This window comes from Patiria miniata, unplaced genomic scaffold, assembly GCF_015706575.1.
Source record: "Patiria miniata isolate m_02_andy unplaced genomic scaffold, ASM1570657v1 HiC_scaffold_3, whole genome shotgun sequence".
Taxonomy (NCBI): Eukaryota; Metazoa; Echinodermata; class Asteroidea; order Valvatida; family Asterinidae; genus Patiria; species Patiria miniata.
This window is the reverse complement of record NW_024037069.1, coordinates 21,400,358-21,422,023: the sequence shown is the minus strand read 5'-3', so window position 1 is coordinate 21,422,023 and position 21,666 is coordinate 21,400,358. Positions and strand designations below refer to the sequence as shown.

General features: G+C 41.8%; 1 protein-coding gene across 1 annotated transcript in view; it reads left to right on the top strand.

Moving 5' to 3' along the window:
• Window positions 1–21,379, top strand: part of LOC119736553 — a 37,483-nt gene extending 16,104 nt beyond the window's left edge. The window contains exons 8-16 of the mRNA XM_038210567.1: window positions 1,481–1,589; window positions 2,088–2,209; window positions 10,251–10,518; window positions 11,429–11,587; window positions 12,930–12,977; window positions 14,980–15,238; window positions 15,743–15,901; window positions 20,454–20,589; window positions 21,263–21,379. Of these exons, the coding sequence (XP_038066495.1) occupies window positions 1,481–1,589; window positions 2,088–2,209; window positions 10,251–10,518; window positions 11,429–11,587; window positions 12,930–12,977; window positions 14,980–15,238; window positions 15,743–15,901; window positions 20,454–20,589; window positions 21,263–21,379 (1,377 nt within the window). The remainder of the gene's footprint in view (window positions 1–1,480; window positions 1,590–2,087; window positions 2,210–10,250; window positions 10,519–11,428; window positions 11,588–12,929; window positions 12,978–14,979; window positions 15,239–15,742; window positions 15,902–20,453; window positions 20,590–21,262) is intronic.
• Window positions 21,380–21,666: the final 287 nt, after the last annotated feature.

Genomic DNA, 21,666 nt, shown 5'->3' with positions numbered 1-21,666 from the left:
AAAGACATGTGTAACACATGGGGCATCAAGCACACAACTTCGTCTCCACGTTATCCACGTTCAAACGGTTTCGTGGAACGTTCAGTCAGAACCGTCAAGTCAGTGATCAAGAAATGCCAGAGGTCTGGACAAAATGTCGACATAGCACTCTTGAACCTCCGTGCAACCCCTGTGGACTCCAAACTACCGTCACCAGCTGAAATTCTCTTCGGCAGACCGATACAAACTACCTTGCCAAACAACCACCTGCAAGCAAACCCCCAGAAAGCTGAGGATATCAGAGACCAGCTAGAGGCAAGACGACAAAAGATGAAGACCGACCATGATGCCAAACAAGCAGTAAAAGAACTCCCGCAACTCTATGTTGGCCAACGAGTGCGAATCCTGGACCAGCAGAACCACACTTGGTTGCCTGGTGAAGTCACAACAGTCTGTAAGGAACCTAGATCATATGAAGTCACCACACCCAATGGACACAGACTACGTCGCAACCGTTCGCACCTACGTGAGATGCCCAGCCAGATGAAATCCCCGGCTACGCCCAAACGAGTTCGATTCGCTGATGAATCACTTCCACTGTCCAACAAGAAGCTAGACACAGAAGCTGTGAAACAAACAGACCGAAACAAAACAGACCGAAACAACACAGATCGAAACAAGTCTCCGACTGTCACTCGCAAAACAAAATCTGGACGCACAATCCGAAAACCAGCCAGATACACTGAATAATATCACACACCCAGATTATACATAGCAGATACTTCAAACAATTTGGTTCAGAAACGATATTACACATTTAATTTCATATGGAAACAAAAAAAATAACCCACACGATTTGAAACAGAACTCAGAGTTTCATATGTTTATTAAACCCGTTTCAGTACATTTATTGTTGTTTAAAGTTAAATTTGTTAACCGTTCAAAAAGGAAGAAAGCAAGAAAGTACCAAAGTCAAATTTCAAAAGAAAGAAAGTACTAAAGTTCACTTTGTACTAAAAGTACACTTTGTTCACTTTGTTCAAAGTACTAAAGTTCACTTTGTTACTGATTCAAAGTTAAATTTGTTACCGTTCGAAAAGAAGGTGCTAAGACTGTGTGCCACATATTGCAGAGAAACAAAAGTTGTAGTTGTCAGTAAGATATGACCACCAATGTTTCATATGCCTGTTAATTGAAAAGCCATCACTACACATTTCATGTAAATGCTTGCTAATTAAGTAAATTCCAGTTTTATGTGTACACCAATAATTATTGCTGAAATTGTACTTTCAAAAGGGGAGGGATGTTGTGATACTTCATGAGCACTACTTTGTATGCGCGCAAGCACATTAGGTGAACAGTTCGCCCGCGCTCTCTCTTACATTATGTCTGATGAATAAAGCTGCAGTGGCACAGAACCTGAGAATAATCTCCTCTGAGTTCTTCATTGATTCATCTCACTTCATAGTCATTCCGTATTTCTGTGTTTTTCTTTTTGCAGGCACCATCATGCTTGATTGTGCAGATGCCAAGATTTGGCACAGACTACAAAATGTACAATCGCATTTTGCCATCGCTTCAGCTCGATGTCACAAATATCATTGAAGACTGTAAGTAAAGACTCAACTTCTGCAAATTTATATGTCATTTGGTATAAATAAGGGTGGAGTTCTGCACTCCAGAAAATCATTCATAGGCGACTTGAGAGGTGTTCACACCCATGATTTAGCACTTGCAAGTACAGATGTCTTAGCAACACAACCACCAAAGCTTGCTGTCTTAAACACAGGAAGGTGGCCATATTTCGGCAACATTAAGATCTGGTAATTTTGGAAAAACTTTTGGGCAGCAGTATTGATTTACAGTAGATTTTTTAAAAGTCAATTAAAAGTCATTAAAATCATCACAAGTCATCCAGTCCCATGTCAAGTAGCTAGCTATTCAAATGAGCTGTCACAAAGGCATTCCTTTGTCATTGTTTATCCCTCGTAACATGTGAGCTGACTCATGATTGGACTAATATGATTGAGTTGAATGCCAAATTTGGACGGGACAATCATAAAATACTGACATTCTACTGTGTAGCATAATGTGTATCTTTCTGACAGATCCCAGGCAGTGTACAGTGTGCGGCAACCTGGCTGTCTTTCAGTGCAGTGAGTGCAAAACAGAGGAAGCTTTGGAATATACCACACTTATCAAGAACTACTGTGAAGACTGTTTCCAAACGGTAAGTCACAGTCAATGACCTGTACAGTGAATCACACTGCTAATTACTGTACTGAGAGTCTGAGACAATAATAAGACGTCATTGGAAATGTGCTAGTGTTTAATTGTGATCAGGAGTCTTTGCATGAGTTGCCTCTCAATGTTAAAAATGAAAAGAGTGGTGATAGTGAAGGATGCATGCCTATACACACCTGCATACAACACCTGAATAAATCCCCGTCATCTGATTTGTACATGTCATTGAATTATTAGTCCCAACGCACGGTGCGGCCACACCACGAAAATAAAAGTTGTATTGCACATTGAATAGAACTTCACTGTCAGTGGTGGCGCTGTTTTCGAATCTGATTCACAGAATGTCAAATTGGCGGATGATACGCGAGAATCTCTGTTTGTTCTTCGAAGAAAAAGCGTAACTATGTAAATGCGATGAAAAAATGCGGGAAATTGTGGAATTGGTCGTGGGCAGGTTGACCACTATCAGGTTGTCGTAATTTTGCCCACGGACCTAAAACGCTGGTCGCCCATATTTTCTTCTTCCAGTAGCTGTTACTGGAACCGCACTACTACTCTCTGCTGCGCACTTTCAGTTTTCACCGGTAATGGATGGGTTGTGTTTAGGTGCGTTTTGTCATAGGTGCAATTGAGTCGTACACCAAACAGCCGTGAATGTGCAATATGCATTCCTTGAAATCGTACCATCTTTGATGCATACACTATGTGCTGTGTGTGTTGTAAGCAGTGTTTTGGCTACCAACGTGCTAGCCGTGCTGTTGCACGTGAGTTCTGACTGCAGTCAAATCCACATGTCGCGTTGGTTATAGAGATATAAGATCATTTAGTTGTACATGGAGCTACGGAGTATGGTTGTACCACTACGGAGGATTTGCAGTTCTTTACAAATCGCGATGATGAAGTCATTTGGGTGCACATTGCAAAGAGTGCATACATGTAAACAGTGGCGTAGCCAGGAATTTTTAAGTGGGGGGGTGCTGGGGGGCTGGAACATTTCATGGGGGGCGTCATGTTACTATCTAAGCGGAGCGCCACCATCGGTTGGCGCGGAGCGTACAAGAAAATTTTGGGTAAAAAGGCCTCCCAGATGGCAGGAAATGACACTTCCCAGACCTTGCAAGATGCTCTAAAGTTTTCTAAAGATCCTTTATTTTAAATCTGTGAATTGCTGGGCTTGCGCTCTCAATGTTGGACAAGGTTGTTGGGACACTTAAGCTGGCGTTTTGCCAAACGACTGTAGACAACGATTTGCATGACCATACGACCAGGAAACTTTTGATCTACAGATTCCCATACCCCCCCCCCCCCACCTGTCAATGTTGCATTCATGCTAATTTTCGGACTAGACACCAACGTTGTGAGAGGGAGCTATGTGAAAAAATAGTAACAATACCTTATAAATACCTAATTATACGCAAAACAGTGCATGCACTCCCTTGCATTAAAAGCAACTAGTTCTAACCAACCACAGAAGTCAATGTAGTGATATGTCTTGATTAGCTTCATTGCAGAGAAGCTTCTCTCACATGAGGCTAACGTGACTGGAATGATCGCTGCGATTTGCGAAAGTCGATATAGCTCAAAGAAGGCATCCTTGTAGGGCTCCAAGAAATTGGCAAGACCCTGCATGCTCTTTGGTACTGCTTCTTCTTTAGAAGCCTTTCTCTCTATCAGCCTCTTTACTTGATGGAGATCATGCCTCAGGTCTTCCTGATCTGCCCCATATGATTCCTGTAGAGCCTTCAGGTTCTCAGGGGACAGAAAGTTTTCACTGGATGGTGTCAGGGCATCTATACCCTTCGTCGGCCTGCAGATTAGGTCGCTAAACCTCCGTCTCATTTCCTGCAACATCCTGTCCAGCACCGGGAACATGAAGTTAACTTTGAAGTCCACTTCAGGGGTCGCTTGCTCCTGCTGACCAGTGGCTTCGAGCACATAGTAGCCTTCCGTGCATGTTGAAGGTCGAGGAGCTCGTCTCCGTCTGGTGGGCACGAGGTCATCCCGGCAATCACTTACGACTCCGTCCACCTCCTGCCAGATCTCACAGAAGGTGTCGTCATTGGACCGCATGTCCTGGAGCTCATCAATGATGACTGCAGCTAAGTTGCTAGCTGCAGACAGGTCCACATCGTCTTGCTGCAGCATGGTGGACAACGATTTGGTTTTCTGCAGTAGAGTGCTCATCAACACAAGTCGTGCCGCAAAGTAGTTAAAGAACAGAGCCCACCTGAATGGAAAAGGAGATAAAAAAGTGTGTAAGAGTGAATAACCCATATGATTTATTCGCATGAAAGTATTGAATTTACACCGTGAGAGCAATGAACTCACGATTCTGAGGAAGGCAGGTAAAGTTTAACAACACTGAACACATGCGTGTTAGTGTCTTTCAAGTTCTAATACGGTTAATTTCCTCCCTGTAGTTGTCTCTTACGACAGGCTGGGAATACTGTGGGCATATTCCACAACCCCCAGCACACAGGTGGAACACAATTTTGAGAGGAAAAGCTGTTGAGAAAAATCTAATATTATACATGGGGTAAAAACTCACCTTCTCACTCTCTTTGAAGGAAGCCCATGCAACCATGGCATTGACATGATAGTCAGCTACAACATGTTTGGAGATCTTCCCTTTCTTCCCAAGTACCTTCTTCCAGTTGGAGAATCCAGTACTAGTGAAAGCCTCTTCAGCACATGCTATCGGAGCCAAGAAGTTTCTGCAAGCAAAGTCACATTCATCATCGCTGGAACCACTGTCATCAGCAACCGGCAAACTAGTATCCTCTATTTCGAATGTCGCATTTCTCCGAGTCATGACAGCAATATCGTAAAATTGTTAGTTGTGGTGTAGCAAGAAAGTGTCACTATCAAGAGCGTCAGTTATCCTCTTCCTACATAACCCAAACCCAGAACCACTGCACCGCATCCTTTTTTTCAGCTGTTTGTGAATTGTCTTCAATTCCAAAGAGAAAAATATTAAATATTATATTATACATTTGCTACTATCCATAAATGTGCTTGTCTAAGTGGTAATACTTGTCGGAACTCCATCAAATTTCTCAATTTTAAAATTCAAAAATATCATCTCAGTTTTATTTCACAACAATATCTATATATATAAGAGAGAAGTTTACTCGCCTCCGAGACGATGTTTGCTCCTGAAAGAATCCGAGACCGCGGGCTCCCGCGGCACCAAAATCGCTCCACGTCCGTGGAAAAATGTGGAGGGTGTCTTCCACCGGGTCGGACACTTCGGGTCATCCTGATTTTCCGGTACGGACCGGCGATCCATTTTGTCGATTTTTCGTGACTGCGTTTTGCGCAGGAATTTGCCGTCGTGTGCGCTTTCACGTTGACTGCCTGGGCGCCTCCTGTGCTGGCTTTTCTGCGAGTCTAGACTGTGCGAGGTCAGCGAGGTCAATGTAGGGGTTTCGTTTACGTGTTCTACTCAGCCGTTCTGCAAAAGTGTTCACAGAACGGTAGTATGGGGTGACCTTGGCAAAATATTTTTTCTCCATGGTGCGTGGCCACCAAGTGTCCCTATTCTTTCCTGTGCTTTGCTTGCCGCCCGTGTTGCCGAGTGCAACGAATACTCAGAAGGACTACACATTAGTATGCCTTGCGCAGTCTGACCAATCGAAAGTCTACACTGCGTAGTACTTCCGGGCTATGCGTAAAACCATCGATGGCAACGCGTACTGCAGCCTGCTCCACGCCCTGGAAACGAGGTTGGGTCTACGGTGCTCGCTATTTGAAGTACAAGCATGTGACGTCACGTGATAGAGTGCTGTTGCTTCCATAATATGTTTACAGCTCCATGCTTCCACCACCAAGGCTGAGCGTTGTGAGTTCGCTGCCCGCCACGTATAATTCAGTGTCTTGTTATAATTTAGGGGGCCTGTTTGGGATCAATGAAGGAGCAATGCATTGCTTCAAATATCGCGATCTTAAATGCAGTCACAAAAAATCGACAAAATGGATCGCCGGTCGGTACGGAAAAATTAGGACAACCCGAAGTGCCCGACCCGGCGGAAGACACCCTCCACATTTTTCCACGGACGTGGAGCGATTTTGGCGCCTCGGGAGACTGCGGTCTCGGATCCTCTCAGGAGCAAACATTTCTCGGAGGCCGAGTAAAATTTTCTCTAACATATGGTTGAACCAATTTCAATAAAAGACTTTTTCCTCGCAGATGGTCTCCCAAATTGTAAGAAGTTTAAGTTCACGTTTGTTGAAGAGTCCAATACTGAAACTTAATTATGACCTTCCTCCATCATTCAGACTGTTTGTAATTTTATGGTAACAATCAACATTTTCATTGCCAATGACAACTTCACGTTTGATTGCATTATGATTTATTGTCAAAACTGTACAATCAGCCTTCACCTGTGTACTACGGTAACCTTTTCACTAATTTCCCACAATGCGACTGCCTCACAAAATGCCAATTTGACAGACCAACGGGAACATTTACAGACAGTTGCCGTGGTACATAATTATCATGTGCGTAAATCGACGGGGGACAGGAAGAAACCCCCCCCCTCCACTTTGTTTGGTCCCCCCCCCCACTTTTTCTTCCCCGAATAAAAATTGTAGCCTACTATAATGATTCTATTGCTCAGAATACCGTGTAGCTGATTCAATGACCCCAAGCTCGAAAATGATGTTTAAACGATGATCTTTTGCTCTAATTGGTTTTAGTGGTCAGCTATTGCCTCAGATCACACCACAAAAAAAATAAATTGCTTTTCTATAACTGCATGTCTTCTAAACTAACCCCCATTTACATTTAACTCCCCACATTTTCATCTCCGACACGCGCCCTACCCGATCTATGATCGGGTAAATCAGCTTGTCAATAATATAACAAAGTTATGAGCCCTATTCAGTCAGTGACTGCTCTAAGGGGTTTTACAGTATAGGCGTATTACCCTGGTCATTGGAACCTGGCACGCCCATCCGACAGTCCTGAAGAGTGGCAGCTGTTAAATCAGTGCTTAATTGTGCTGAGGTTCCTCACAGGTCCCCACTTACACCTGGGTGGAGTGAGGCAATCGAGGGTAAAGTGCCTTGCCCAAGGACACACTGTGGTGGGGCTGGAACCAACGATCTTTGGATCACAAGACCAGAGCCTTACCGCTAGGCTACCATGTCCCTTCTATAAGACCTTCAAAACCTGATACACTACAGTGTATTAAGTCAAAGCAAATTGGTGCCTTTCTATCACACACTTATGTAGATAGCCAGTACAAATGTTTTTACTTCATCCCCAGCTTGAAGCATGCGTTACGAAAAAATAGTTACTGATCGGCTTCTATCTTGAGAAAATGACAATATTAATTTTACAACAATGAATAGTATGCCCACACCGGCCAGTCCACCCCACCCCCACCTCCCAGTGGAACTTCCATTTGACAGCTACATTGGCGTATTCAGTAACAAGGAAACTTGTGACAGTAGGTCAGCAGTCTGAACCAAATCAATTGATGGAGACTTAAAATGGCAATCCCAGAAGCAGGAAATCACATACCCAGCTATCTTGGAAACTATTTGGGATGAGTAGTCAAGTTATTGTGGATGCGTTGGCCTGTGATCACATCCTCCTGGATCAGAGGCCTCAAACTGGGAGTGTGATAAAGAAGCAGAATGCAGCCAGCATGCATGATCACTCAAGTAAAGTAAACAAATAAGCTAATATTTACCATCTGGTGCTAAGGTTTCTTCCATTTGCTGGACCTGCACCTCTATCGAGTCACATTCATCATCGCTGGAACCACTGTCATCAGCAACCGGCAAACTAGTATCCTCTATTTCGAATGACGTGCCTGGTAGATTTCCCTCGTCACCACCACCTGTGCAAGCCCTTTTGGATGGGTCGCCTTTACTCGCAGGTCTTGTTTCACCTTGACGTTTTCTTATAGATGAGAACATCGAACGTATATCTGCCATGGTTATGACAGTTGAATCTATGAGAAAAGGAACAGGCAGAGTGGAGTTAACTGTCCTTCAAATAAATAAAATTCTCTAGAGTGATTCTCTAGAGGTTCTGTAATATTCTGCACCATATTGGCTGACAAATCATCCTTAAGAAAATATAAATGTACATAGTTACCACCCCCATTACCCACATTTCAATTCAATAAATACTGAATGAGTTGGAAATTGCACAAAAAAAGAAATATACAACATTTGATCAATGTTTGTGGCCAAAAATTTTGACAACATGTGTCTAATTTGCTGAAAGCCTAACTTGTTACTTGTTAGGCTATGCAGTCGACTGGGCCAGTGCCACACATAGGCTAAGCCGCTAGGCCTACATTTAGTTGATCATGCGTCATTGTAATGTTGCGTGTCTCATTACTTATAAAGAACAGACTTACTTACCATGAATTTCAGTTAGACTGGTGGTTCATTCTCTGGGAAATATCAAAGAAATAGGAATGAAAGGTTGAAACTGAAAGCACCCCGAAGCTGCTCAACGCTGAAATCGATATCTCGCGGACCCGACGATGGCCATGGCATGCACGTCGTACTCATCAGACAACAGGGGTGTCACGTTTCAACTTTCTTTATCGGCAACATTTGGCCGTAGGCCTAAGGGCTCCTTTCAAGTCAAAATTTCAAATGGTCTAGTAGACCTACACTTTATTTTTTATTGATCTTAATCTCCTCGTAAAAGTACAATAAAAGGATTTACATTATTTAGTATTTTTCTAAACAAGAATTCAAAAACCTTGAAAAGACAGCATAAAATTCAACGAAATTTCTGTAATCAGGAGAAAAAAATCTGCCAGTTGGCAACCCTTTGAAAGGTCAGACCAGCTCGCCGTAATTTTATTCCTATATTTAAAGGCCATCTTAGATTTTTCAAGAATTTTAAAACTCATTTATCAAAATCATAATAATTAGAGTTTAGGAAATTAAGGAAAATAAGTAATAGTTCGTCAATCGTCCTTCGGGAGTTTTGGGCATGTCTTTTAAACCCCTTTCATTACCCGGCATCAGAATTAGCCAAAAAAAAAAAAGAATTCGGAAAGTTTTGGAGAGGCGTGGTCTATTAATTTCAAGGAAATTTATTTGGTCTATTATTATTATTTTAGCTAATATCTGAATGGAGAAAAAATGTTTGTGCGTGGCCGATTCGCGTGATATCGCTGACTGAAACTGTGTGACCCACGGACCACCTGTCTATAATACGTGTTCTGTGGTGTGAGCGAGCAGTGCAGTGGGTGTTAATACGCATTTTAATAATATAGTACTGTAGATTATCATTATGTGCTATGTCACGCCGGTTGTCAGACTACTGGTCCGCGGTCGAAGGGTCGTTTCTCAGTAGTCATCATGTGGATCATTCGCGACTATTTACATTTAGATCAATGATAATTTTTTTAGAAACTCAAAATCTCGGTGGGTGGGGGGGGGAGGCGACTGGGGGGTGACAAGGTTTCATGGGGGGGGGGCTGTTGCCCTCCCACGTTTTTCTTCATTGTCTTTTCTTGTTCTTTTTATTTGGGAGGGGGTGGGGGAGGGGTGCGGGGCTGCTTTAACTTTCTAACAAACCTCCTCGGGGACTTCTCCTTTCTGGAACTACACTGCATTTTTGGGGATTTCACTTTTAATGCAGTTATTCTTTCAACACCAATTTCCCCAGAGTTGACACTTCCAAATAAAACCTTCAATTTGACTGTCACAGGATAATCTAGCAGTTTTTGTTAGCACATTGGGGCTTATAGTTCCTTACTCCTTGTCACTTGCACTTGGTTTTTTATTGGGGGTATTAATGTATTTTCAACCAATTTACCCGACAGGTTGACATTTCTCTTCCCCACATTTCAAACCCCAACACAAATACGCCCTAGCTGATCGTGATCAGGTACATCAATTTGTACATTAGCTTGTATAAGAACAACGCTTTTATGCACCAGTAACGGTTTTATGAAACCACTATTTTTTATGTATATGTTTTAGCAGATAAAACAGGTATTTCATACTCGATTGTAAGTCCTGTATTCTTTCCCCATACAAACCAGATGCATGGAGGCACCCATCGGAAACACCACAAGCCCACCACCCTGACCGTCCCGGACCATTTCCTGACGGAATTCTTCTCCAAGACCATGGAGAAAGGTTTCTCGGAATTGGTAGTGAACGAACACCATCAGAGATTACTGACCCCAAAGCTGATGGACTTGTTTGCGGTCATCTGCATCAAGAGCAGTCATTACGTAGCATTTGTGAAGGCTGGGAGGGAGAAAGATTCTGAATGGGTGTTCTTTGACAGTATGGCTGATATGCAGGGTAAGCATGAGACAAAAAGAATTGGACTAGGAATCTGCCAAGCGACAGCGAGATAGCTCAGTGCTTTGAATCAGGCATCTGTACTTTTGAATAATATCAAAACAACCTGCGCGCGTTTTTAAGAATAAAAATGCTAATTACCTGAAACATTGTGATATGATTGGCTTCTACCGTAATTGGTAGAAGCCAATCACAGCGAAAATTAATTTCCATAGACTGTGTACAAACGTGGAACAAACCAGCGCGTACGCTTGGTAGATTGACCAAGTCTGGGTTGCTGCATCACTTGAAAATAACATGTACATGTACGTTTTTAACATGATGGTCCGGATTCGACGCATGAGGGCGCGCGTTATGTACTGTAAGGACGTATGCGATATGCGCTGTGAGTGGATTTACTATAGGCACAGACCGAGCGCAACCCAGACTTGGCCAAGTCTGTGGCAGGAGCCTCTTCATGTCGCTTGGTGGTCGGTCAGTCACTTGGTGGTCGGTCAGTCGCTTGGTCGGTCATTCTGTCAGTCTGTCCTCGAAAATTGACCAAAAATAGTTGACTTATTAACCAAATGCCATGCCGTCATTAAATGCACTCTTGTTGATGGTTTTTGGAACAGCGATTTTGTTTTGATCGATGCGCATGTGCTTTTATTTTGAGTATGTCTGTCCCCGAAAATTAAACAAAATAAACCCCATAGGTTTCCCACAAAATATAACTACCAAATTTTAATTTTCAAAAAAAACCCACACTGAATCAATTAAATGTTCACATACATCATGAAAATAATGTCTAAGTGTCTGCATTATAAAATCACAATTTTAGCTTTAAAATATGGTTTGAAACAGGGTTAGTAATAACATGTGTAGACCCATATTTAGCATTTGTTTTTGTTTTTGTATTGTTTCTTTTAAGGTGACAAGCATGGCTACAACATCCCTCAGATCACCCACCTCAAGGATTTCCTGAAATGGGTGGACATGGATCACATCAAGGCCCGCATCGAGGGCAAGCAACTGACTGAGATTGTGGAGAGGCTACTGGGAGACGCATACATCTGCATGTACTCAGAAAGTGAGCAAAGCAACCAGGTTTATGTATAATATGTATTATCTTAATGATCAATAACTGAATGAAGACTGAAGGTACTGCTAGGTACTCAGCCAATCAGCTCGGTCGTTACTGCAGTGTCTAAGGCTGAAAAGTATTGCAAAAAAAATGTTTGGAAAATTACCTTGGATTGGACATTTGGGAGACATTCCATTAGACTTGTGCACAAAATTGTTCAAACTGAAATGTGCCCTAACCAGATATTCTCTTAGCCCCCCAGATAGCCCCCCAGCGCCCCCCGCCCCCCACTGAAAAATTCCTGGCTACGATTCAAATGCACTTTACTTTAATTAAAACGGGGTACATGTTATTCTAGTGTTGATTCAAATGCACTAAAATCATCAGATATATTAAATCACCAAATACATCAAAATTATTAATTAAAACCAGAAATACATCAAAACACATCATTAAAAAGTAGTGTAAAGTTAAATTTATTAGAATGGTTACAGTAATATCCACTTTAAATCAAAAGCAGTTTGAAAAAGATGAGTTTCAGCAGCGTCTTAAAATGGTTTAAGTTGTTGGCATTTCTCACATGAACTGGTAACTTGTGCCACAGGGAACTTGGGGCAGCATATTGAAAGGCTAATTTCACGAAACTCATCGTAACGCAGCTGTGAAGCATCCTGCCATTCATTTCACAAAACGTGTCGTAAGTGTGACGCGTCGTAGGTGTATTGATAGCACAATACGATGACTGTTGCGTGTATTTATTCAGCAAACAGTAAATAGTCGTCTGATAGTCAACAAATAGTCGTCGAATCTCCGCTCCAAAACTTTTTAAAACGTAAAACAAAATAGCAAACGTGTGATGCAGTTTTAACGGAAAACAAGCTTGCGGTGGACTAGAAGCTAATTTGGAATTTAAACTGCAACATTCCAGGCCAATTAATAATTACTTCCATGCATTTTCCTTTTGCGACTTGACGCACATTGTCTCGGTGTTATAGTCTTGTTTATGTAATTTTTATGGCATAAAACTGGGTAAGAAAACAACGTTGTCAAGGAGCTTACGACGCGTTCAACACAACGCAAGTTTGGTGAAAGGATCGTACAATGCGTCGTGAGTTGCTACGTGTTACATATCGTAACTTGGGTTGCGACGCGTCCTGATCACCTACGGCTAAGAAGTTCTGCTACGAGTGGTTGGATGTTTAAGAAGAATGCAGTTATTCTTGATTAAATTTAAACTACGAAGACCATAGCGAGACGGCAGACTAACGATAAAATAATAAATTTTCCCTACAAGAATCCCACTTCTGACACCATTTGTGGCATTTTCTCCCACAAAATATTTTTATAGAATTGCGCACGGGAGCGGCTCTGCACTCGGTGGGAATTTCTGTGGAAGGTGAGTTCACAACAACCCAGGGGGTGTGTCTGTTGGGCGGAAAGTACATTTACATCCCCACTTACAGGCAAACCCTATTAGAAACACAAGTAATTAATAATCGGCACAAAGATATAACTTGCAACACTCAATTCATTGCTCTGTTTACACAAAACAAAAGGAGGTACATGTACCTTCAACCACTATAATCTCCTGTTACCTCTGGAGGTGATTGGTGTCCAATATAATTCAACAGATCACTGATTATTTTCCTCTTTAAAATTCACCCAAAAATATATGGCCTTGGGATTTACTGCGCAGTATGAAATTTTCCCAAGCTAGACTTGCCTTAATTTAATAGCTGGGTAAAGTGTCACAAAGGAAACAACACAAATTCTACTTACAATTTTGTTCTCAATGTTGGTGCTCAGCGCACAGCAGGTCCGCACAATATCCTAGCAAGATCTCAAGTAACTGCGTAACCAAAACTCCCTAGTAACTTTGAATTTATGCACTCTGACTAGGCTCCAGCGGGCACCCAACTATGCATTTTGTACATGCTTGCAGTGCACCGCACACTAAATTAGCGGAATGCGCTGCAGTTTTCACGCTGCACTTGTTTTCGTTGCATGATACCCCGAGTCCAAGTGCCAAGCACTTTTGCGCGCTATGTATGCATGCAACTTAACTGCCCAATTCGCAGAGTTGTAACGAGTCACTGATTTTTGTGACTCAAGTTGAGTCAAGTCATTTTGAAGAAGTGACTCGAGGCGACTCGAGTCATTATGTCAAGAAAGTCGAGTCGAGTCACAGTGCGTAGTTGAGTCGAGTCAAGTCAAATATTTAGCTTGAATCAATTTGAGTCACGAATATTTGAACACTACATAACAAATAAAGACAAGAGAGAAAGTCATTTGTATCACTAACAGTAACAGGTAACAAGAAGCGAAACTTTGGTTTATTGCTCTCTGGTTTGGCTTTTGATCTAGAACTTAGCTGATCGCTGAGAACATCAAAACCATATTGCATTATACAAAACTGTTTCTGATTATTTAACTCTTTTGCTACGGAATTTAATTTACCTATTTTGTCCCAACTGGACGTAATTAACCACTGGAAATTCCGCCGAGCGTCGATGTGGGCGCCGCCATCTTTAAATGTATCTCCGTAAGCAAACTGCTCACAATAACCTGAAGCGCACCCCGGCCAGACGGAGAGCCGCTGGCAGCGGCTCAAACTAGGGTCAGAGGTTATACGATATAAATTATGTAGATAAGGCACACGTCATGGGGATACCCCGTTTATTCACAGCGACGTCAACGTGCCGCTGCCAGCGGCTCGCGTACGACCTGTACAATTTTTGTGTGCCGCTGTCAGTGGCTCGCCGTAGCGAAAGAGTTAAAAGTTGGCATGTATCTATTGCATTCTTAAAAGGAGGGCATGAATTCAGCCGGCGTTCAAATCCAAGAGCTTAACACGAAATTGCCCAAAGCCAATGATGAAACCATAAATTGGAAAATGTGTTTAAAGTCTGGTTCCTGGATAGTATTTTGTGCGTTTCAGAACCACAAGGTGGGAGTCTCTGACACGTATGTTTGTACACGACAAGCAGCCGCTGTACCGTATTTGCAAAATGACGCCGAACATACATTTGTATTCATTGCAACTATTTTTCGCAAAGTTTTGTTTTTGTTTTTGGGACTCGAGTCTCATTAGCCGTCGCTGGAGTCGAGTCGAGTCTTCTGATGAGGGACTCGAGTCGAATCAAGTCATTTGCTCACAGTAACTCAAGTCAAGTCAAGTCTTTTACCCTTAGGGACTTGACTCCAGTCACCAAAAATTGTGACTCGAGTCAGATTCGAGTCGAGTCATTACAACTCTGCCAATTCGTAGTTATTTATCACTGAAGTTGAGAATATGTATAAGGTGAATAGGAGGGAATCATCGCACGAGAAGTAAGTGTTCACTGATTTGCGCTTCAATATTGCTATTATTACTCCTTATAATTTCTGTCATTCTAAAGATTTTGGGGGCTTTGCATCGCCGTTAGTGAAAGGTTTCATCGACCCCCCACCTCGCCTCAGACCAGAGTTCGTGGGCATGGAGAAGGGCATCCAGGGTTATCAGAACTCCTGCTACCTGGACAGCACACTCTTCAGTATGTTTGCCTACAACGGCGTCTTCGATCCGCTCCTGCGACGCACGCAGGGCCTGGGCGATCTGCAGGAGTATGAGAAAGTCCAGAAGACTCTCAGAGAGAGCATTGTCAACCCCTTGAGAAAGTGAGTCTGGAAGAATGAGACAACTCCATGAGAAGGACTTTTGATTAAATGAACTGAACTGAATAATTGGTTGATCTGCTACAGAGCTCATTAAAAATTGGGTTGAAGGATTCTGATTCCTTCAAGGTCCAGAGAAAAAGTCTGTACGGTTTCGTCCAACAATAGGGAGGTTTCGCAAGCGAACGGATACGCTTACACTTACGCTTAGCTATCCTTATCCGTTTTTTTACCTACGTGTAGCGAGCGAGATATGCGTGTCTTCTGCACGTTTAGCGGATAGTGAGTGGCGTATGATGTCATACGTGCAGACGACACGCATATCTCGCTCGCTACACGTAAGTAAAAAATGGATACGGATAGCTTAACATAAGTGTAAGTGTATCCCTTCGCTTGCGAAACCTCCCTAATGCTAAAGCTTGACAACAAGTGCTGCCATACACTTTAAGAACTTATTTACTGCCTTGGTTGTAACGTTGTCCACTTTGTGCTTGATTTTGATAACAGGAATGGTTTTGTTCGAGCTGATCGTATTCTTCAGCTGAGGGAGCACCTGGATCAGTTAGGCACAACCAAGAGTCTAATGAGTGAAAAGAAAGATCCGGAAGAGTTCCTAAATACCTTGCTGTCAGAGGTCTTCAAGTCTCAACCACTCCTGAAAATCAGGTGAGTTGCATCTATTTGGAGTGAGTTGCATCACTTTGACCAGGAGTAACATGGAGGTTATGAAAGGAACTGCACCTACTTCGTGACCCCCCGGCGCATCACAGTACCCGAGCGGACACACGCAAAAATAATCAAACTGTTGTAGGGCGCTTAATTACAGAGGGAAAAACTGTCCTTAACTAGAGGCCAAAGTAGCGTTAAATCCTAACAATCTGGTCCATGTCAACATTTCCCACTCAAAGCACACTGTTGTCCACGATTTGCCATCTAGTTTACTGTGCAATGCAAGATCAGCTTACAACAAATTTGATGAATTGTCCATTACCATTCTTGATAATGACATTGATGTTTGTGCAGTCACTGAAACTTAGTTCAAGCCTGATCTTCCCCCGGAATTAATGGCTGTTCCCGGTTACACCATGTTTGCCAAATCAAGACAGGATCATAATGGTGGTGGTGTGGCCATCTATGCAAAGCATCATCTCATTCCATCATCGCCCAAAGAAATCGCAATCCCCACCAACCTGGAAGTTGTGTGAATAAACTCGGCCCACAATGCCTCCCACAATCAATACCATGCATCTTCTGTGCTGCTTTGTACTACCCCCAACCAGACCGTGCAATAGAGACGCAGGTAACACAACAATATCGAATATAACGAATCACCCCGGAGCTCGCTTCATCATACTTAGGGATTTTAATCAGCTCAATACGGACCCCTTGTTACCAGATCAGATGTCTCGTCAAATTGTTGATCTTCCTACCAGAGGGACCAATACCTTGGACAAAATCATTACTAGTATCAGTTTTACATCAATCTTATACCACTGCCATTGACAGATACTTCCCCAGATGCAAGGTAAAACTCCACTCATGCGACAAACCATGGGTATCTGTAGGCCTGAAATCCCCCATAGGTGATAGACAAAGTGTTCATCGTGGTGATAGCTCTACTTGGAAACGACTGAGGAATAAGATCAAGTATTCTATTGCCAAAGCTAAAGCACACTACTATTCCTGACGGGTCCAACACTTAAAATGCAGCAACCCATCAGCATGGTATCGGGAAATTCGTGCTCTTACAGGTGTAAAAGCAACCATGTTGAAATACATGTTCCAGGAATATCATCAGATGATTACTGGAACATCGCCAACACAATAAACCAATTGTCCATCTCAAAAGTCTGCTGATCTGAACCCTGTTATGTACCCGTTCGGTTGTATACCCATGGGAAGTACACAGGACAATAGCCAAGATTCGACAAAAGACCCCCAGAGGGCCAGACAGGATTTCCACTCGCATTATTCGTGAGTTTTCTGTTGAGCTCGCTACTCCTGTTGCTCATATAAGTAGGTGGCACTTCTTTTCCTTAAATTCCGGCGCAGTTGTGTGTATCATTTTGTATCATTATATTAACATTCATATATATCATATCGTATCAAAATATGCCGATACAGATATGTATCGATATATATATCATTAATTAAACCTTAAAGGGAAGATACAACATTTGCAAACATCAAAAAACGAAATGATCCAATTATCACCAAATACCTTACTGGATTGTTAAGGAATGAAAGTCTAAAACATCCTGTAAAATTGTGTCTCCTGGTGTCCTGACATTTTCAAGAAAAATTGTATTTTTTCCAACGCTGGTCGGCCGACCAGCACTGGAGAAAACTGGCCATTTTCAAAAACTACTCCATATTTCTTATATTTAGTTATTCCACATTTTCTTTGCAATTGATTACTCACCTGTGAACGGGTACAAGCCAGCTAAATTGATACTCTGCCCGTACAATTCCCCAAAGTCTATAAATTGCTTCATTTCATCTAAGTGGGGTCAGGGAACCAGACTACAAGAATATTATGGGTTTTCTTGGTTTTTCCAGCATCTACAAGCCAAAAACGTAAAACAAGTCAGTTTAACAATATTTACTAAAACATATAAATCCTCCAAATGCACTTATTTCTGAATATTGCAGCAAAAGCCAATTTTGTGCATTCCCTGTAAAATTGATTGATCTCGGAGTGAGAAGTGCCAATATTCCATGGATTTGTAGTTTCCTGTCATCTCGCCAGCAGTGTGTTCAATATCATTCCACTTGCTCTGACTGGTCGATACTTAATGCTGGAGTACCTCAGGGCATGAAACCTCGGAGTTATCATTTTCCTGGCAACGATTAGTGATGCAAACCCATCTGACCAACTGCACACATTCAAGTACGTTGATGATCTAACATTGGTTGAATGTCGAGGAGCCGATCAACCGTCAAATATGCAACTTGCAGTAGATAACCTTGCCGAATGGTCTGACAGCAACAAAATGAAACTGAACCCTGCAAAATGTGTTAAAATGGACATTTCCTTTATGCAAAATCCCTCGATTCGATCTGACATCGCCATCGATAACCAAAATCTTGCCACTTGCAAGTGTCGCTAAGATATTAGGCGTCTACATCCAAAATGACTTGAAATGGGACACACATGCAAAACATATCGAAAAAACGTGCGAACAGTAAATTCTATATGCTACGTCTTTTAAAGCAACATAGTGTACCACATGTGGATTTATTGACTATATATATGTGATCAGACCTTGTACCGAATATGCAGCACCAGTCTGCAGTGTTGTAGGACTCAATGGAGTCCAGGACTCGAACTCAAGTCGGACTCGAGTCACATTTTCCGTGACTCGGACTCGACTCGAGTCACATTGGAAAATGACTCGGACTGGGACTCGGCCATGAGGACTCGAGCTTGGTGACTCGTGACTCGAGTCACCTATTTTCATCAAAAGAAAAAACATAACGTTATGTATTTGTGCGACAAACGTAGCATTCTTTGTTACTCCATAGACAAAACATGGCGCTGCAGAAAATCGTATAATGTTTGAATAATGTTTGGATGATAAAACATGGAGGGAAGGAACGGAGGAGGTTTTTTTAGGGATGGGAATTAAAAGGAAAACACATTTTGGGTCTAAACAACATGTTCACACACAAGGTAAATTATATACACTGGGATTTACTTAAAAGACAGAATGGATGATTAAAAAATATTTAAAAAAAAAGGGATTAGTTTGGTCAACAACTAAGAACAAGTGACTCAAGACTCAGACTTGGACTCAATGCTTGTGACTCGAGACTCGGACTCGGACTCGAGGCTGCAGTGGAGCCCTGACTCAATACCAAAAACAATGCATTAAGAGGATCCATAAACGCGCACTGCGGACAGTATTTGGATCTGCCTACACAACATATGATGAAATCCTCTCCCGCTGCTCCCTTGAATCGTTGGAAGACCACAGACAATCGCTTTGTGTTTCATTGATTGATCAGACTTTAAAGCGAACACCTCAGTTCAAAGACTTCCTCCTTACAACTTCCCATGCCAGGACTCGCAGACATTAAAAGCAAAAATCACAGAATTTTATTGTGAAACGAACAGAAGGAAAAGTAGCGCCTTACCATACCTTGTTCACAGTTTTAATGTAAAATAATTTTTGCAGTAAAGTGTTCTCTCAATTTTATCGAAGTGACTTCCCTTTTTAGATTACTTACTTTTTCCATTTCTTCTTCCACATTGTTTTTCGGTTCGTTTAATTCCATTTTACTCTTAAATTCATTATTTTTTCATTTATACACTTTGGAAAGTCTATGTTTTCCCAGTCTATATATGTATTTGTTTACCCTTTATATCTTGTCCACGGTTTTCTTGTATGTCAGTTAATTTTTGTAGTAACTTGTTCTCTTTGTTTTTTCGAAGTTCTCTTTTTTTTTAATTGTTCGATGTCATTTCCCTTTTAAAAGTTTGATAGCTTATTGTTTTTTCTACCATATTGTTTTTTTTGTTCATTCCATTCTATTTTTGTCTGAGCTTCATTAATGTTCATCTCACTACTGTTTTGAAAGTTTTTTTCTTCAGTTTATATGTTTACTTGCATATACATATAACTTTTAAACCGTTTTTATTCATGATACTTAAAAAAACATTTTAGTAATAATAGTTTGTCTTATATTGTTAATGTTTTGATGTTGTAAATCCAACCACAATTCGTTCTTGCATTGCTAAAGGTGGATATTATAATAAACCATTATTGAATTGAAAAAAAAGGTTACTGTGACAAGATGACTTCGATGAGGTGACTGTGACGAGATGACTGCAGTGAGATAACTGCGACGAGGTGACTGTGACAAGGTGACTGACAAGGTGACTGTGACGAGGCAACCCTGACAAGGTGATTATAACATAGTCACTGTAACTATTACATTGAAGGTGATAATCACAATGAAGGGGCCATAACAGTGAGGATGAGACTGACCACATCTAGAGTATATAACAATAATGATGACAATGATGATGATCATGCATGACGATGACAGTGACAGTGGATTTGACTTGAAGTGGTGACAAGGATAGGTTGGATGTAATTGTGATAATTAAAATAAAATGACTGAAAAGTTTGATGAAAAGGATATCTAGGTTGACTGTGACATAAACACATTATGTCAACCTGATTGCTTAAACAATTCTCCCCCCCCCCCCCAGGCACGGTGCTAACAAAGCCGTGGCTGAGTCCAACATTCATCAGATATTCCTAGAGAAAGATGAGTCCTTGACACTCCCGACGGTAGAGCAGCTATTACTGCAGTCCTTTCAGGAACATGACCTCAAACTAGTAGAGGTAAGTCAATCAAGTCAGTGGCTGCCTCTTTCCTTGGCTGCTTGTTGCAGCTGGTTGATCATAAAAAGTCAGGGGCATGGCAGATCCAGCTTTGGCTGGGGGGGGGGGGTTACAGGCATGTGCTGTTTCTTTCTGAATAACTTTCCTTTTTTATATTTGAAGACAACCCCCCCCCCCTACCCCCACCCCGTACATCAGAAAGTTGAATCCAAAGTTGAATCCTCAAGCTCAGATTGATCCCTTATACCTGACTTCATTCTAAGAAACGTTCTGCATCCTCTAAAAAAACAACCACTTTGCTGGAACCCAAATGGCACATTATTTGTGGATAAAAATGCATCGATTCACACTCTCGTCAAGTAATTGTGACTAGGCTCCGCCTTCTTTAATCCTGCATAATCCTTCGGAATTCCTGGTACATTTTTGAAAGATCTGGGAGGATTTTGGCTTTATGCTTTCTCCAAGTTGGAGTCAATTCAAAGAACTGCAAACGGCGATCATTCACAGGTAGTCACTCGTAATAAGTTCCAGTTTCATAAAAATATTGTTCAGCCCAACTCTGGGATGTACGGCTGACATAACAGATCAAGTGTGGTGATATGTTTTATCAGGCTTAAGTTAAAGCAAAAAATCTACGTAGTCATTCCGTATTTCTGTGTTTTTCTCTTTGCAGGCACCATCATGCTTGATTGTGCAGATGCCAAGATTTGGCACAGAGTACAAAATGTACAACTGGATTTTGCCATCGCTTCAGCTTGATGTCACAAATATCATTGAAGAATGTAAGTAAAGACTGAACTTCTGCAAATCGTTCATGTCATTTGGTATAAATAAGGGTGAAGTTCCGTACTCCAAAAAATCATTCATTGGCGACTTGAGAGGTGTTCAAACCCATGAGTTAGCACTTGCAAGTCTATGTCTTAGCAACAAAACCACCAGAGCTTTCTGTCTTAAACACAGGAAGATAGTAATGTTCAGGCTATATTAAGCTCTAGAATTTTTGAAATTGTTTTGGGCTGCAGGAATTTGATTTAAAGCAGATTTCTTACAAGTCAGAAGCTATTCAAGGCATTCCTA